This window comes from Equus przewalskii, chromosome X (assembly GCF_037783145.1).
Source record: "Equus przewalskii isolate Varuska chromosome X, EquPr2, whole genome shotgun sequence".
In the NCBI taxonomy this organism is placed as follows: domain Eukaryota; kingdom Metazoa; phylum Chordata; class Mammalia; order Perissodactyla; family Equidae; genus Equus; species Equus przewalskii.
In genome coordinates this window covers 119039097-119058285 of record NC_091863.1, presented here as the reverse complement: position 1 = coordinate 119058285, position 19189 = coordinate 119039097, and the positions used below count along the sequence as shown (strand labels likewise).

The 19189-nt window shown below is 42.5% G+C and overlaps 1 protein-coding gene across 6 annotated transcripts in view; it reads right to left on the bottom strand.

Moving 5' to 3' along the window:
• Positions 1 to 9278: 9278 nt before the first annotated feature.
• Positions 9279 to 19189, bottom strand: part of AFF2 (ALF transcription elongation factor 2) — a 472149-nt gene continuing 462238 nt past the window's right edge. For all 6 annotated transcript variants that reach the window (XR_011535908.1, XM_070604228.1, XM_070604227.1 and 3 more), the window contains 2 exons: positions 18274 to 18464; positions 9279 to 13830 (listed from right to left, as the gene is read on the bottom strand). Coding sequence is in view for 5 of the 6 variants with exons in the window: in XM_070604228.1 (XP_070460329.1) it covers positions 13709 to 13830; positions 18274 to 18464 (313 nt within the window). In the remaining variant the exon portion in view is untranslated. The remainder of the gene's footprint in view (positions 13831 to 18273; positions 18465 to 19189) is intronic.

Genomic DNA, 19189 nt, shown 5'->3' with positions numbered 1-19189 from the left:
AGACAGGCTATGGACCCAGAAATTCAGCCATACACAAGGATCCAGTCTACCAAGGTCAGACTGAGTGGAGGGTGGGGTAAGAGATGAGGTACAGCCCCAGCTGGAGGAATTTTGGCTAGAAAAAATGATTCTTAATCCTGACTGCAATGGAATCACCTGGAGAGCTTTAGCAACTACCCACCTGGGAGGTTGGGGTGGGAGAGCAGTCCTCAAATCAACTAGATCAGAATTGCTTGGAGTAGCCCCCAAGAATTGGTAAGATATTGGGCTGGCCCTGTGGAGTAGTGGTTAAGTTTACATGCTCTGCTTTGGCGGTCTGGGGTTCATGGGTTCGGATCCCAGGCATGGACCTACACACTGCTAATCCAGCCATGTTGCAGCAGCATCCCACATACAAAACTAGAGGAAGATTGGCACAGATGTTAGCTCAGCACCAATCTTCCTCACCAAAAGAAAAACAGAAATTGGTAAGATATTGAGCTCAGCCAAGGTTGAGGTGCCCTGTGTCAGAGGCTGAGAGATGAACTGGGACTTAAGTCCAGAGCAAGGGCAGATGCTGGCTACCAGCTGGCTGAAGCATGGGGCCCGGGGAGACAGCCACTAGAGCAGAAGCTGGGCCTGAGTGACAATGGGGCCCCAGGGGGACCTTGGGGGAGCAACTCTTTCCTAGTGAGGATTTGCTTTAGTGTGTTTGGTGGCTATCACAGGACTTGTTCAGTGAGTCAAGGCCACGACTTGGCCAGTTTAGGGGGTCTCTGGTGTGCTTGGGGACTGCTAGAAGAGGACCCCAAACGGAGCCTGCTACCCCTCCCTGTCAGCGGATCCTTCAGCGCCTGTTTTGCTGCCTGGGTGTAGTGAGTTTGAGGGATTTGGGGGCTGACGGAGGGAAAAGATATGACCACGAGGTGGCAGTAGCACATAACCAGCTTTATTTGCGTGGCACTTTGGCAGGTTTGCAGGTGGGGGTAGTGGTGTCCCTCACAAGAAGAGAGCCAGTGGCCTCCATCCAGAAGAGGGAGAGAATTCCAGGGAAAGGGGGTCAGAGAGTGCCCTAAAGTGTCCAGGTGATGGTGCTCAGCAGCACCATGGGGAGTTGCTGAGCCAGACAGCTCCGAGGGGCCGCGGAGGCTTGGGGCCTTTGTAGCCCCAGAGTTTACCTTATCTATAGCTAGCAGATGTTGGGCAAAGTTTCATGGGGTATGCGAAGCAGGCAGGCTCTAAATGGGTAAAAATCTGTTTATCTGGACTCTATTTAAAACAAATGGATGTGTAAAGTTTTGAGGTCTTTGCTAGTGGGCTTTTGAGCTAACCAGTCCTGGTCTACTGTGAGAAAGTAAACAGCATGGGACCAATGCACAGAGGCCATCATTTACCATTTATATACCACCAGGAGACCTGGGAAGCTTGCCCCCTCTGCTTCGTCTGGAGTTCTCTGTACTGCAAACGCTTCAACCAACTAGGGCTTACAGAGGGTCTTTCTAAACAAAATTCTGTGAGGGAAGCTTCCTGCCTGCTCCCTGGGTTATGCTGGGTCCACAGAGTCAGGAATTCTGGGAGAATCTCAGCTCACCACCATCATCCTCTGCCTAGGTCCAGCCCTGCCCAAGATAATGTTTCCAGAGAGATGCAGCCCTCCTCTTTGGGTTTTCATTCACATGTCTGGCCTGCTGCAGGGCCTCCCTTATTTGTGAAATGACAATAAGTTCAAGTGAATTGTGGTTCGTGCTAACTGGGAAACACCTGGAGAGTTACAAAAGTGTGAAAGGAAATCTTTCCCTGGAGAAGCATACTCTGAGCTTGGATTCCTGTGGGATGTTTTCTCTAGAGGACTAGAAGCACATTACCTCCTGTTCCCTTTTTACTCTCAAAATCTTTCTCCCATCACCCTCGGGAAAGTGAGTAGGATGAAAGGTGGAGAGGCACAGGGCTGGAAAGACAGGGCTTGATCATTTCCTGGCCCCCACTAGCCTGCTGAAGTCACACACTAGGTCCTGTGACTGTCAGTTCCAATAGCCCCCAGCTCACAATCTGGACATACCTATTCACAGTTACACAGGGCCCTGAGAATGCATGTCAATTTCTAATGCATATAGCTGAAATGTGTGGGCAAAATTCTCCTTAACAAACTAAAGTGATCCCTCTTATATCACAGCTAAAGGTTCTACTATTTTATTTTCTTTTCTAAAAAAGGGGAGGGGGGGACAAAATAGCCCACCCAAGCCCAAAATGTGTTTCCTGGAGAAATTCACAAAGCTAAATATGTTCTCTCTCCAAAGCATGAGGCTCAGTGCACTCCTAGCCCTCCATGTGGTACACTCTGCCACCGCCTACCCCCTTGTGGCATATCCCCTGCCAGCAGTGCAAACTTGCAGGTGCCCTCACTACTCTAATACCCTCGGAGGATGGATACTACTGGCCTTCATAATGGCAGTATGTCAGGGGAAATTATTTGGGGCAATACATTCCTCAGTTGTCAAGAGGGGATGTAGGATGAGAAATACTGGTCTTTATGACATCTCACTCATCTCTGGAAGCAGGGAGAAGACTGGTATTATCAACTCCATTTTGTAGAGGAAGGAAGTGGGGCACTGAAAGGTTAAGTATTTCCTTTAAGTCAGGCGGCAAGCGCCTGCTCTAAAATCCTGCCTCAAAGCCTAGGGCACTCTCTCCCCTGGAATGCTCTGCTTCCCTTCTGAACCAGTGTCTGCATGTCAGAGGCAAGGAGTTAAGCCACATTGGGCCTGTCTTCGAAGTGAACTGATTTAAAGCTCTGCCAATCCAAGGCTTGACCATCACCCCAGCAGGAGTGTCCAGCTGGGCCGAGAAGGTGGTACAATCTCTTCTATTGGCTACTTCCAAGAATAAGGGGTCCCACCTCACCGAACCTTTACTGACTTGCTAATTTCACTTGGGCCCTACTCTCAGCCTTCATGCAAAGAGGCATTTCTTGAAGCCTGGCCCAATGCCTTTCCTTTAGAGTCCTCTGGAAGGATCAAGAGGACATCCCTCCCTGAGGGCTCAAGACCCTTCTTTACTTTTGTTTCTAAAATGAAATGATGCTATAGCAGCAATAGCATTATGCACAATAGTGAGAAGTAGAGGGCAATGTTTAAGATCAAGGTCGTTGGGGCCACACTGTCCAAATCCTGGCTGTGTAACCTTAGGCAAGCTGCTTAACCTCTCTATGCCTCTGTTTTGTCATCTATAGAAGAGTGATATAATAGTACCTATATCATAGATAGGAGGATTACATAAGTTAATATATAAGAAAGTGCTAGAACAGTGCCTGGCACATAGTAAGTGCTGCATAAGCTGATCAATTAGCATAATCCCAGCACTCTAATTTTTAAAAATGTCATTCTGCATATTTCTTCCCAGTTCTTCTCTGCACGCATACATACTTTTACCGAGGCATGAGCACGAGTTATGGCATCAGGTTTTTGAGAGAAATAGAAAACAACTTGGTTGCTTGAGAATAAATTTATAATTGATTTAGCTCTATTTACTCAGATCAAATATTTCTTTATTATCTTGTAAGAAAAATGTTCATATTTACCAATATTGTAGGCTTCAAATTTTGGAAAGGATTTAGAATTCTTAGTGATTGTTTCAGCCACATTTAACTACATACATTGTTGTTCACGCATGAACTATGATTATGCAGTTTCAAAATATCAGGCCAAGCAAAACGTAGTTGATTTGTTCACAGGAAATTCAGCTAAGCTGATTGCTAATGTTGCTCACTTACAAGTGTTTTGTCCTGTATAGTGTCTTAGCATTGCGATTTCTCCCTATGCATAGCTGGAGCATACATTCCATAGAAATGAAATTTCCAGATTCCTGAAACCTTCTCTTTCACTGTCTGGAACATGTTTAACACTGCGAAGGAAATAGTTCCAAAATATATGGCATGCTCTTCTGCCTCAGTAAAAAAGATATACTTAAGATAACTTAATCTTTTCCTGATGACTTTTAATCATTACTATGACCAGGCCAGTGGCTGCGTGCCCCTGTGCTAAATGGCCACAGTTGGCTGTACCTGTAAGTTTTTAGTCTAGTTTTGTAATTTCTTCTGTCTCCTCTCTCAGCAACTACTACAGTTATAAGTTTATACTTTGCAAGCTTTTTTGTGCTGTGTACTAGGAACTCAGATCATTAAATATTTGACAATTTTCTCTTAAGTGGGCTTTGAATGATGGTCCAAGGGTCTCTCTTATAAAATGAATTGGCTCTGTGACTTATTTTCTTGATGGCCTTCAGAGATGTTGAGGTGGGTGGGAGCATTGACTATGTATTATAATGCGAAAGAAGTGGTAACAAGGTACTTATGGCTGGAAAGTCTGTAAGCGGAATAATCTACATGTCTAAAATGAGATTTTCATAAAAATTTTATTTCGCATTTTTAAATAATTCAATGCATTGGCAGTATAGTTAATGCCTCTATGAGAGAAACCAACGCACCAGCTCAGCCAATATCATTTTTACAGAGACATCATGTTGGAAAACAACAAAACTACATTAAAATGTTTGTACACAGAGTTACTGTACTGAGAACAAAGCACCAACAAAACGCTTGTGCGCCACACATTTGAAATGCAAAGCAACACAGGCAGATACAGTTTTATACATATAAAGCACATGAAACCAGGTTTTAGGAATCAGATACCATTTCATTCATTGCTTGATGTTAAAACAGTTACCTTGGTCTATACATAACATCTGAACTTACTGAAATTCTGATGAGAGGATCATGCTTGTTAAGAACAGTGACGGTGAATCTGCAATGAGTATGAATATTGGAAATCTGCACCCAAGAAAAAGTGGTTCAAAAGACTAATTGGATAATGGTAAAACAAAGGGGGCACTTTATTAATTATCATGGCATTTCAATGGCCACCTGGGGGGTCCCACCAATGTGGAAAAGGGTCTTCCACTGGGGGCAGGGCCTCAGGAAGTTTTCTTCTCAGGAACCAGGCCAGGCTATTTCTGATCATTCTGCTTGTTTACTGACATGGAGGAAGCCCAGGCCAGGACATTGGCCTAGGGATTTGAGTGCAGTTCAAGGCAAGCTCACTCCAACCCTGGGGGCTCAACTCAGCTCATATGTTGCAGCTGACGTGGCCTCCATCTTCCCTCCCATGCGTATTGACCTATAGTTTTCTCTTGGAAACTCAGCTGGATTTGAACAGAGCCTCTTTCCTCACAAAGGCCAATGGAATCCATGTGGTTGAACCATAATATTATGATAAAAGCTTCCAAGAGGAAAGGAGTTTTCATTTCAAATCACTGCCTTCATATAGCAATGTAGCCATGGCCTCCTGGAACTATGAAAGAATGTTTTTCAAGAAGGGAAAGCTAAAATCCCATGAAAAACAATAAGCCAGACATGTCGCACATGCGCGCGCACACACACACACACACCCACACGGGCGACGTGTCCTACTCCTGCAGTTATGGCCTGCCACAACGGTCCAGTGACACGGCATTGGTGAGCACCCCCCATACAAAACATATGATGACAATTAAATTCCCATTTGCATCCTGGTTACTCAATAAATATTTTCTATGACACTTAAATATACAAAGTTTCTGTTTAAAATATGCATGAAAATGTCTTCTTTTTTTCAAGAACAAGAGAAAGGTTTATAGAGTCACATCTTCATTTACAACATGTGGGGATTAATTTTCTGGTTCTTATATACAGGCTAATGGGAATGTTAGGAAATACTTCAAATGAGCACACAAGACACAAATGTGCCTCTTAGGTACAAAGCAAACACACACACTGTAGACCAGGCAGAAGACACCCCTGGCAAGTCTCAGGGGTATTTTTCAAGTATCAGTCAATGACTTAGTGGAAAAATGGGTGGAGTCATCTGTTAAACTGCATTAGGTCTCAGAGGCTATTATAAAAGTGCCCTTCTGCAAATACTCCCTCTGTCCTTCTTACCTTTTGTCAGTGTGGGGTATGGAAGGGCCCACCGAACATGGAGTGTTCCTCTTCGAAAACCCATCAATATCTCTATAGAGTTAGATTTCACTCCTGGTCTATACATTGGTCTAATGCAGATTTACCAAAGACTCCAGATTTCAGTATTTTAACGTGAGAGACAGAGAGAGAGAAAAAGAGAGAGAGAAGAAATATACATTGCAATCAGTGAAAATATTTCTTCATCCGATAATAAACTCTTTCAAAAAAAAGGAAAAGAAGAAAGCAAAATAAAAGGAAAAAGATGAATCTAAAAAAATACCTTGACTGAAGTGTTCTGGGAAATTTCTTGAACAGAAATTTATTCTTCATGTTTATAATGGTTACAGCAACATCCGAAGATGTTTGCCATTGCCAGGCCTCCAACTAAAGTTCATCGAAAAATCCTGATAGAAACTGTCTCATCTGCCTGCAACCACTCCACTTGCTCCAAAATTATGTTGTAAAGGTCAAAACACTGCTCCACAAAGTTATACAATTGGACAAATGAATTCAACAGACTAATATTTATACTGCCATATAATAATGCAGTTATTATAATACCATGGTTTCATAATACAGCATGCCTTTCCAGGTGGCATGTTTTAAATCAGAACACATCTATTTTATTAATCTGTTATGTCTCAAAAGTGTGAACAAGTACAATTCAGAAGCTCACATTTAATTCAACTATTCATTTGTTTAGAGAGAGAAAGAGCCCGAGCAGGAAAGCGAAAGCCAGAGCCAAAGAGAGAGAGAGACAGACAGACAGAGAAACAAGTAACAACAACAACCACAGCCACAGCCACGACCACCACAAGAACAGAAAAGAAACCAGTCTCTGGAGGATCCTAAGAATTTGTCGCTCAACTAACCAAGTGTGCCAAGGGGAAGAATTTAAGTATCTTCTCAGTCCAAGAAGCATTCTGATCATGGTATCTCTACTGGGCTCACTTTTGACGTATTATTTTATCCGAAGACAACACTACATCAAACGATTTTCAGAAGCACTACTCTGATGAAAACAGGAATAAAATAGCCATTTGTAGAATTGAATAAATGTGAGGGATTTCATCTCAGACATTTTTCTCTCTAAAATATCCAGAGCAGAATCACCCAGGAAGAAAACTATTTGACAAGTAGTCTTGATATAGAATCAATCTCATTTGTAATATTTGTGGGTGAATGTGATTGATTAGTGAGGATGGTTTTGAAATAGCAAATCACCGGATGATGATGAACATATTTCTAGCTCTCCATATCCATGCAAACTGGTCCATTGCCTAGGGCCACTGTGAGTCCCTGTGTGAGGGTGATGCCAATTAAACCAGACCCAGATGTTACCATTCTCCAGGCAGGACAAACGTTGCAGAAACACCACGAGGGGACAGAGGACCCCTCCCCCCCACAAACCCTGTTACTGTGCTGGCCACAGAAAGGACTGTGGAGGCAAAAGAGAGAAAGGCCAGAAAGAAAGAATAAGACATGAATCTCCTCCAGGGCTAACATTCAACCATGGACACAGGCTTGAACAAAACATGGAAATAGTTGAAGAAAAATAGGATTTTAGGGAAAGTTCTTCAACCTTTCCAGATACAAACCTCTTATTAACTGTAGAAGATGCATAGGATGGGAGAACGGGACCTTGGAGACTCTATTCTACCCTCAGGATGATTTATGATGAGAAGTTCTAATAAAAAAGGGTGTGTGTGTGTGTGTGTGTCTTTAATGAAAAACTCATTCTCTTAGAAAATATACTAAAGTTTATGTCTTCTTGTTAGTGACCTTGGTTTTCTTTATATTGGGTAGAAAAGGGAATTATTTTGGTTTGGATAACCATTTCTGAATATTAAACATGTAATTGATACAGGAGACATTCTGGTTTGAATTCAGAGCTAGGACAGTAAGTAGATACTTTTAACTAAAAGCGCACGTTAAATAATAACTTCTATCCCTAATAACTAAAGTAAAAACCTTCTGAACAACAGCAGGGAGATGGGAGAATTATTGAGTTTCCATATTGCAAGAAAACAAGACAATTTATTTTGGATTGTGCTATTCTCCATAGAGACCCTAATGTTTCCTAATGATACAAAGGCTGTCATTAGAAGGAGCAATAGTAAATAATTTATCCAAGTTACATTTACAAGTTAGAAATACCACTTGGACATTTAAAAATATAATAATAATAAAATTACACTTACCTATCCTTATTTTAAACCAATCATGAGGGTTTTCTAAGTGCTTATCTCACTTCCATTTTACCTTCAAGATATAGAGATGACCAAACCACCCCCATTGATCCATCTGTGCTTTGGGCTTAAGAGAGCTTCATTCTTTTCTGCTATCTCCTGCTTAAAACCCATACCTCTAGGGTCTCATCATAAGCTATCTACATTCATAGAGGATTGATTTATATTTGAAAATGATGTAATAGTTTATCATTGAAGTGTATGTGTGTGCATGCACATGAGTGTGTGTGTGCACATGAACATAAATGTGAAATCTGAACCCTCTTTAACTGGCTGCATTCAAGTAGTGCATTGGAACTGGCTTGTCCAGTCTTCCAACTTTGCATGCATCTCTTTCCAACTCTGTGTTCAGTGACATCATAATTAGTAGCTTGAAATCAGCCATGGTGGGAGTATTTATACCATGGAAATTGGCAAATACTACAAATCAAGTGCTTTCTATTCTCAGAGAGCTGGCTGTTAAACATTTCACCAGTACACAACTGGTTGTTTGCCAGGCTGACCAAAAGAGAAGCTAGCTCTTCATCTGGGCAATGTGGCACCAACTCAGGCTCTTTGGGAGTTTCTCCAATTCTGCTTCCTGCCCAGGGGCTCCTCTTCCACTGATTTCACAAGTACTGCAGAACCACAGAAGGGAATGAGCATCAGGGATGCATTTGAATCTCCACTGTCACCCTGCGGGGCTCTACTCTCAGAGACACTTCTCCTATTTGGTAGCCACATGAGTGATGCAGGCCAAACCAAATAGGTAAAGCACTTGCAATTCTTAAGCTCCAGATATGGCAGCTGGCTTCCTGCTGCAGAGGCTTGAGAACAATGAGTCCCTCAGTAGGAACAAGCTCTCTCCAGCTGAAAGCATCCACTGGGGCATTCTTCAGGAGGTTTCCCACAGCTGTTCTGCATGCCGCTGCTCACTAGCAAGTGCTGGCAGTCACTGGGTTTGCCACTGCAGCCTCCTGCCTGGGACCTGGCAGCAGGCTTCCTTTGCTTCCCCCTTCCCTCCTCAAAGTCTGGTACAAATCAAAGAGCCAACAAAATTGAGGTCACTGGCAAAAGAGTTTGAAATTTTGAATGATTTTATTAAACACCATTAGTCTACACTGCACAGTTAATGAAACAGCAAAGCTCCAATCTCTTAGAAGAACGATGATTGATCATGGATTGGAAAAGCAGTTCAGTGTCCCCTAACCCAATGTGAGCCTGATGAATGATGCATTAACATCTCATGTCAGAAGCAGAAAGGGGCAAGAACTGCGGCCTGGCCTGGAAGGGCTTCCTTCCCCTCCACCCCCCACCCTCACCCCCCTCCACCCTCCCCTCAATGCAATTTTCTTTTGAGTTGGTGGATTACAGAGGAAAATGTGATGATCTTGGTAAAGAGGGCTTCTAGATTTGTGAGGAGGAGAATGGAAAGGGAATTAATACTTTTTCTTTCCCTGAAAATATCAGATGGTAGGATTAATGTCTGAGACCAGCCTATCCGATTAACCTCCTGCCAGGGTAAATGCTGATTATCAATACACAGATGCCATTTCTGTTGTTGGAGTTTGCTAACACCAAAGAGAAAATGAATCAGAGTTTAATTATGAGAATAAGGCTGTGCGAGTGGAAATGAGAAACAACAACAACAACAACAACGATAACGACGAAGAATTTAGTCTGCCAGTCGCGCAACAGAGCAGTGACAACTGGCTCAATATGTTTTCCCCACAGAATTGAATTTGGGGGCACTGAGTCGACCCATTCACTCGACATTGTGTAGCTATATCATCTCGCCACACATTTTCTCAATGGGGATAGCGATGCTTCTCTAAGCAAGCAGTTCATTGCCTTACTGAGTAGTCCTACCCAGCGATCCAGTTTGGTTCTCCCACCTGCCAGCTCACGCAGGTGAATTTTATCATGTCTGTTGAGAAGTACGTGAGAGCTTCACCCTCACAGCTAAATCGATTCTGCCTTCAAAATGCTTTCCAACTTCATACTCCAACTTCAACCTCCGGCATGCAAATTTGAATAAAACAAAATCCGAATTAGATAGCTTTGGGAAAGATACGATAGAACAAGTGTCTTTCCAATGCAGACCAAATCCAATGCATTTAGTAATGTGATGTCCAAATGAAAATCCATCCATTTGGAAACTCAACAAAATACGTTTTAGCCAATGGTTTCTAATTTAGCAACTTGGTTTTAGTGACTGAAGATTTGAATCTTTTAATGTCATTACACAGAAAAAAGGCATCCCAACCTCAATTCTTTTCAAAGTTAGCAGCAGCTAATCTGCTTTTCCAATTATGTCATCCAAATATAAAACTACTAGTACTTTCCCAATGAGATTATTAAGCAATTAACAGTCTACAGGCTGGCTAACAACATGCTTACGGCTAAATTCTACCCCGAGGACCACACTAGTATACTCTTTTCAAATTAATCCTACCTACCAAACTCAGACAGTAATATGACAAAACCACTAAAAAATCCAAAGTTAATTAAAAATACAAAGCCAAGCCAACACCATAACACAAATTTGTCAAACTCTCTGTGGTTGGAGCTTGGGTGACAAAGGAAGGCATAGTGGTGGCCCTACCTGGGTCACGTTGCAGGGCTGAGAGCCTCTGTGTCCTCGCGCAGGTGGAGCTGCCCATTACTCTGCCCATTACCCTACCTCCACGTGCTCATTGAGATGCATCTCACCAAGCCTCCATCAAGGTCTTGAGGCAGGATCTCTCACTGCCATCCACGTGTCCTGTATCCCTCCCACAAACTGGTACACTGAAGAGATTTACTTGACAAAATATCTCAGTCCTTCAAATAGCTGCACACCTATGACACACATCACCATTTACAACGTGATGAATAGAGTGCCTAGAAAACAGCAACAATCCTTAATCATGAAACCGAAAGACGTCTCATCTCCAGGGACAGGAAGGCAATTCATCCTCCATGTTTAATTGGTTTCTAAGCTGCTTTACAAATGGGTCTACTAAATAATCAAGTGGCGATTCTGAGCTCGACTGTCAGATTTGATAATCGTGCTGCTGATTTGGCACACACTTCACACTCAGCCACCAGAGGTGACATCAGGCAACAGCAGATTTTCTGCTGCCTCTCTGTTGTATGTAAAGTAGATATAACGACTCGCTGAAACTAGAGCTACAAGTCTTTCATCAGGGCTACATGCTTGTTTCCCTGGGAAACTGCCCCTAGCATTCTAATGTCTAGTTTCTGGAGATTGAATTTCAAGAAGAATCTACTCCTAAATCCATGATGGTCTAGGATCGTGGTCTAGGTTGAACTTACAAGTCAAGCCAGTGGGCTTCATTATATGGTAATAGTCAGGCACTCTACCTGGTAAGCCATGGAAAACAAACAGAGAACTTGAGTCACTGCAAAGCCATCAGCTTAATTTTTATATGTGACACCCACCTTGGGTGTTCAGAGTCTTTCATGTTATAATTTCCCTCATTTAAGAGGCTCAGAAAAGATTCTCTCAGGTTTCATTTGTCTGTGTGTGTGTCTGCACGTGTGAGTGTTGTTGCTGAGACTGCAAACGTAAAGCTCAACCACAGTGGGAGCATAAAAAGTGCTGGGTTGAGCTGCTGGGATGCTCCCAGCAGATATCTTAACAACGTGGCCTCAGCCATTGGAGTACGACTTCCACAACCTTATTATACAACAAAGGGCCTTAAACTCACAGATGACCAGAGCAGAGCTGAAGTCTGGCTCTTTTGCAACTGGGGATATATCTAACCTTGACAATGAGAGTGCAGAGTGATCCCTTGCTGTTCCTGTCACAGACTTGCATGACCTGCTTAAAAATCATACAAGTTTGCATCTTTCATGTGCATATATCTATCATTTATCTGGTCATAACAGTGAACAGAATTCAATAACTCAGCAGATTAAAGGCTACCTGGAATTAAATACTGGCAGGTAATTACAAGGAACTAATGTATGGATAGTGTTTACTACATGTGGGAGATTCTTCTGGTGAGCTGGAACACCAAAGATGATATTTACATTGTGATGTTTATGGACATAAAATGAATGTAGAGGATCATTGCGACTTTGGGGATAGTCACAACTGATGTGGAAATGTCTCCCAATTATGTAAACTGTTCCCAATCTTTTGCGCTTTTTCAAAGCACCTTAGAGTGAAGCATTACCCCAAGACCCATTTTTGTTAAAAGGCTAGATATTATGCAGAGAGTTTGGAGTTTTCTTTGGAATTTTCGTGAAATGATTCATGCTAATAGAGACTTGAATAAAATTGATTGCATTTCAGTCAAAAGCTAATGAGAACAAAAAAAAAAAAAGAAAGAAAAAGGAAAAGTAAAGAAAGAAAAAAGAAAGAAGAAGAAAAGAAACCCTGTAAAATAGAAAATGAGAATAATTGGGCAAGTCCAGATTTTAAAGCCACTAGGAAGCAAACTGCATATTATTACTTCTAGGTAGTGATAACTTTTGTTCCAGAGATTTGAGGAAAATACAATAAAAGAAATCCTGCCAGTTATGGACCCACCTACCAACTGCAAAAGAGGCAGCAGTGTAAATTCCTCGGACATTTTCCAGACCTCTCCTAACTCTTACCTCTAACACTGGAGTGTAGCGTTTTGGCTACGAGGGCATGCACCCACTAAACTGCCCCTGAAAAGGAGAGCTTTACACAAAGAGAGAGCTTTACAAAGAGAATCCCAGGTGAGGATTTACGCTTCAAGTCATGGAGTTCAAAAATATTTATGCCAGCTGATGTCTTTAAGTTGTCGAAATAAATGTTGCCACTCCTTCTCATCATTAAAATTTTAAAAATAGGAAATCAGGGAAGGGATGCTAACAAAAAGTCCTCTAGTTGCATGCCACAGTATCATCTTAAGAGTGGCATTGCTATGCTCATTTACTTTCTTAATACTCTTGATTTTATGATGTTGCTACAACATCTAACCAGTGGGTTTTGACAATGAAAATTCTCACCTGAAGATTGAGTCTGTGGGAACCACAAAAGTTTAACAATGGATTCTGAGATATGTTCTTTTCTGGACATAAAAGTACAGTTTGGGGAATGGTTATTGCTTAAAATTTGAATCTTTGCAGGCCCTCTATGTCTAAGTTCTCATATTTATATGTAAGACACCACATTTCATTTCTCAGGAACCTGTTATCATCACAAGTCCTTTCCATTCTGTGTTTTGGGTAGTGTGGACTGAAAACAATACTGTAGGGACTGTGTCATTCCATCAAGCACATAAGGATGGTGGGATCTGAGAAATGCATATAAAATACTGAAAAATGACTAAGTAATAAAACATACATTGTTCTCAAGTTGTAGTGTCCACTTACAATGACTTCTGTTTTTCACAGCTATCAAAAGAAGCATAAAAACAAACATAATCAAAGAGAACTTTCCCAAATGAGTGGAGTTCCACCAGTGACCGTCGGTGCTCTGGTAGAGGTAGAGTGATGGGTGGTGATGTTGGAGATAGGGGAGCACCCACTACAACAAATGGGCATCGATGCGCAGCCAACACAGTCCCTGGCGAACGTAGCGGACAAGATTGGTCATGCTGCTGTGCTGGGTCAGAGGCCCCATCAACGTGTCCAGATCGCCAAAGAATTCTGAAAGTCAGAGCAGACCTTGGTCAGGTCTTTAAATGATATCATGGAAATATGCACCAGCTTGCTTAAGCTGCCTTAACACAACCACATGGACACTGGAAAAGTTATTCACTGTTTGTTCATTCATTCAACAAAAAGTTACAGAGTATCCACTAGGGGGTCAAAACACCATATGCATGTCGAGCACTGTTATTTTAGTCTTTAGTTAGCTCCCAAAACTCCGCAGCAAAAATAATGTTTGGAAGTGTTCTTGTGATTAATAAGGCACAAATTCATTTAAATCTGTTAATTCATACTAAGTGTTTTCAAATAATTATAGATTTTCTCAGACAGCAGATTCTCAAAGTACATTACAATCCTGTGGAAGTTTGTGAGATACATACACACGTATATCACAATATGTATATATTATATATAAAAACACATTTTTCTATATATTTATATAATAAAGATAGATAATATTTATATATTAAAATATACACACAAAATTGTGTATATAAAATAAAATGCATTTAAATATATTTTTATACTATATATTGAATTTATATTTTTATATATTATAAATTTATATTTAGAAAGGGATTCTTATACACAAAATGGTAGGGAGCCATGATCTATATGATATCAAGCTGTTTGTCATTCTATATGTTATTGAATTGAAAATAATTTCTTTTCCTTTTGTCCAAATGAACTGAGTCTACCGATTTTTCTTGGCATGATGTAGACACAGCCAGTGAACCTGGACAGCAATTATAGACATCAGCATCTAAGGCCAAATAAATGTCTAGAAGGCATCTGATTTGGTAGGTCTTATTACCAATTACTTTAGGGAAGGAAAACAAGCTGCAAGTATCTGTCATGTAACAAGTCTCCCCGCCCCCAGGACGTGGATGGCCAGAATGCCAGGCTGATCCCCCTCCAGCTGACTTGGGGAAGGGGCAGCACTGAGGCCACACTGCTAACCAATGTGACTGGAGTTTTAGACTGTGTGCTTTGGCGTAGGGTGGGGGGTATGTGGGAAAACTATATGATGTCAAGAAACTAGCTAGACGTCCCCTTTTCACATCAGAATTGAATTGTCTGGCACTCCGTGGATCTTGGTTGTGAGAGGGCTCTCAGGCATCCTCCTCGTTAGCTCCTGACAGAGGAGGCAGCCTCAGCCATGAGGAACCACGCCTGTGCCAGTTGGCGGGGAGGAATCTGGTGAGAGTGTGCTGGAGTCCACTTTAAAGTGGTTGGGATGCTCTCCTGCCTTCTTGGAAAGCAATTTTCATGCATGGGTTACATGTGCCTGATTGCCCAGCAGATGGTATTTCACTAAACAATGCATTTATTCTTCATGTTATGTATAACATATGGGCTCCTTCTCTAGGTATCAACTTCATTTGATTATGTGATACTTTTTAACCTTTACTATGCAATAAAAACAATTTCTGCTGATAAAGGAGTAAATTATTTTTGGCATCTAAAATACTTTCTTATGTAATACAATATTAAGGAAAATGTTAAAGGGCCTAGTCATTGTTGAGCAAATGTGAGCCAGGATCTCCCCTGGGTATTCTGTACAAAGCCTGCTGCAGCATACTTAACTAGATACCCAGGTCACAGTTTTAGTAACTGCTTCAAGTAAGCAGCTGGGGAGGTAGGGAACAGGGCTTCTAGACCACAGGCCAGAGGGGGAGCATCAGCCCCACTGGCCTATTTTAGCACCAGAATCTTCTTCAATAAGCCATCTGCAGCTGCATGGACGGGCAGGCACAGGGTGGGGTGGAGACCTTCCACTGGGAGAGAGAACCTCACCCATCTTTGCATAACTGGATGGAAAAAGGTACAAGTACATGGCTGTCTCCAGTGGGATGTGGGGTACCAAGCAAAAAGGAAGCTTCTCGGTTTCCCCATTTCTATGTGGATAGGAAAGATGTGGGAAGAATCCCCAACTCTAAGCAGTTCAGAAATGACAAGTGTGTGAAACTCAAGGTTGTAAACAGAAGATTCCAAACTAGGTCCTTTCTTTAGTCCGCTGAAAATCCCAATGACAATATTAGCAGAATACATTCTATTTCTGCTGGTAGAGTGATGGAGTTTTTTGATTCAATATTAGGCAGGGAATTTAACAACTCCTTGACACACTCTGCCAGGGATAAGATTAGCACCAACTCATTTGAACATCAGCACAGCCACCACATTGCTCCTGGAAAGTTCTGTGGTTAATTTGGAAGGAATTACTTTAACAGATTTTGAAAATGGATGCCATTATGAAAAAATCCATAAATACTGAGTTGCCCTCCAGTTACCAATACAAAATGAGATAGTGGTGGAGGCAGAAAAGCTGGGCAAGCCTTAAGATGCTTATGCCTTTGCTTGTAGTTCTAGAACCCTTGGATGGGGCTGGTTGTCTGGGCCAGTTGTCTTTGGATTTCCAGAAGCCTAGAAAAGTAGACAAGTTAAGAAATGCCCATTACTCAGGTAACTGAGGGCAGGCGCTCACTGAAGGTCTCTAAGGACCCGTTATTAATCTTGCTCTCTAGATGGGCAGTGTAGTCTATTGGTTAAGATTTCAGACTCTGGAATCAGACAGCTGTAGATTCAATTCATGCTTCAAACAGTAAGAGCAGTGATATCACGGGTGAGTTTCCTAACCTCACTGAGCCTCAGTTTCTTCATCTACAAATGAGGATAAATGAGACAATGAATGAGAAAGCGCATAGTGTGGTGCCTGGCATATAGAAACTGCTGCACAATCACATGTAACCAATACATGCAAATAGTCCCAGGAGTCAGTGCAAGTTTATAGCTGGGTTGGGAGTCTCAAATTATGGAATGTGCTTTGATAGCCGCAGAATCTTTGAGTTGTATAGATATATAATAATATGGAGTAAGGAAAGAGAATAAATATTTGTAGGATTTCTACCTTGCACCTGATATTTTATGGTAAGTGCTTTACAATTATTATTTCATTCAACCCATTGCTACCATCTTTCTGGGTAGTTTCATCACCATTGTCATATTATTATTACACTCATTATAGAGATGGGAGCTAGGAAGTAGCTCACGGATTTAAGTAACTTGCCTGAGGCTGCCCAGCCAGTGCATGACCCAGGCAGGATTCAAACTTAAATGATCAGGTTTCAAAATCTGCAGCCTTCCTACTTCAATGGGCCTGCTTCCCCACATGCTCAGCAATGCAGTAGTGAAGGGGCAGCAAGGAGGAGAGGCCTCATTCCATAGTCAGGCACTGGAGAGAAGCACTCTGGAGACTAGCACAGCAGCTTTTCAGAGAGAAGAGAAGCAGGCCAGAACCCTAGGGCCAGAGTGGAAACGAGAGGAGAGCTGCCTGGGCTGTGAGGACTCTGAGGATAGGAAGAAGAGTTGGGCCAGGAGACCCAGTAAGTCATTTTTGACCAAGCCGTGGGACCCGCCACCTGCATCTAGGTGTCCTGCAGCTCCAGCTCCAACCTGATTCCAGGAAAGCCCGATCACGGCTCGGGACCTAGCAGCATCCAAGCCCACGCCATGCGACTTGTACCACATGGTGTCCCAGCAGCAGCCCCCAGACCGTGCAGGATGCCCGTGCCTCCCTGTTCCTGTCAGACAGCTCTAACTGCTCTAAACTGCTGGTCACCTCTTTGCAATCTGATTCTGAAAGGCCCACCTCCATCCCCATGTTGCCTGGAGCAGGGCTGTCTGTAACTGCTGGGCCAGAATCAGCCAAGTCAAATGAATGGCCAGAGCAAAAGTGTGGTTTATTTTTACTTTCCACCTTCATTAGGATAGAGAGGCTTCATTTTGAACCTAGATGACAGCTTGGGTCGCAGATGATAGCATGAGTCACCAAGGACACTCTGGCGAAGCTGGGTCCTCCTTGCATTTGTTTTGTGGCAAACCTCACGTGTTACCATGAACCGGACCCTGATCCTTCATCCCAGCTGTCAGAGTGTGAAAAATGCTAGCTGAGCTTTGGTCCTTGCTTCTGAACGCAAGCTGCATTATCATGGACTCACAGGAGCTGATGATTATATTGAAGGTATAAGGCCTTAGTTTAACCTCACCTCTCCAAAAAAAAAAAAAAAAAAGATTAAAATTGAAAACAGAAACCAATAGGATCTTAATGAATTTGCAAATTTGCAAATCATTCCTTTTTCCTTTGCCTCTGTTTCTCTGTGTGGATCCTTAGCATTGAGTGAAAATCTGAAACAGTCATTTGTCAACACATCACAGTTCCAATTAGTTTAAGCTTTAAAGGAGAACTAAATCCCAGGCCTTTTTCATTCTCTTAGCAAAAATCGGTCACTGTGTCAGCCCTGAGTTAACCCCCTCTTCCCTCATCTAAGTCCTGGAAATCAGAGAGACAGAAAGATAAAGCCACCATAGAAAACTCAGTCCTTCAAAGCACAATTGACTCCACCATGGTCTGTGGGCAATGGGGAGAGCAGGTGAGCATACCTTTGTTCTCTCTTGTCAGTTTGTCGGCCATGTCCCAGTGTTCGTATCCCCGTAACACGTTGCTAGTGATGTTGACATGGCTGGCGGCCATGTGGTGAATGCGCTGAGGGATGGTCACTGGGCCATTGTTACAGTTCCCCATTGCGTTGATGGGAGAGACGTTGTTGAGAGACACCGGGGACGGAGTGTTCCTGGGGAGTGGGAAGAGACAGGCCTCATTAGGCTGGTTGGGAAGAGTGACAGCAGGGCTGTAGGCCTCCCTTATCACACTGGGACCTCATGAGAACACCATTTCCCAGAGCGAGGTTTAGCGTGGTGAACATTTAAGAAGCCCAAGTGGAGTGGAGCTTGTTCCCACATCCCACTGACTCTCCTCAAAGGACATCCTACAGCTTTCGCCAACACAGTAGCTTTCTCCAGAGGCCCCATGGTAGAGAGAGCTTATTATCACCCCATTCCTGCCTCACCTGACCAATCCACACAGGGCTACAGTGCCAGGCTGTAGAAGGAGCCATCCTTCTCTTTTTCTAACGTTCAACACAGAAGTCTCACTGCTTTTGACACCCATTGATGATTCCACGTGCGCTGCTACTTTGGTTTTAAAATACCAGAGATTGCTGAGTGAATTTTTCTCTGGCATTAATTCTACCCACAACTGTAGCTCTTACTTTGAATATATACAACAAGTGTTGTGATGTTTCAAAGAAAGAAAGAGCTCAGAGCTATGATGATTTCTCTACCTGCTGCCAAAATGGCTATTGGCAGTTAGAAAATACTTGACGTGCAATATCGGTCTATTATCAAAGTGTTTTGTGGAAACCACAATGACAGTTTGCTCCAAATAGAGTCACCACCATACGTAAAACGCAATTCTTAAAAGCCCCCCAAGGAGCAGTATTAGAGAGGGTAGAAAAAG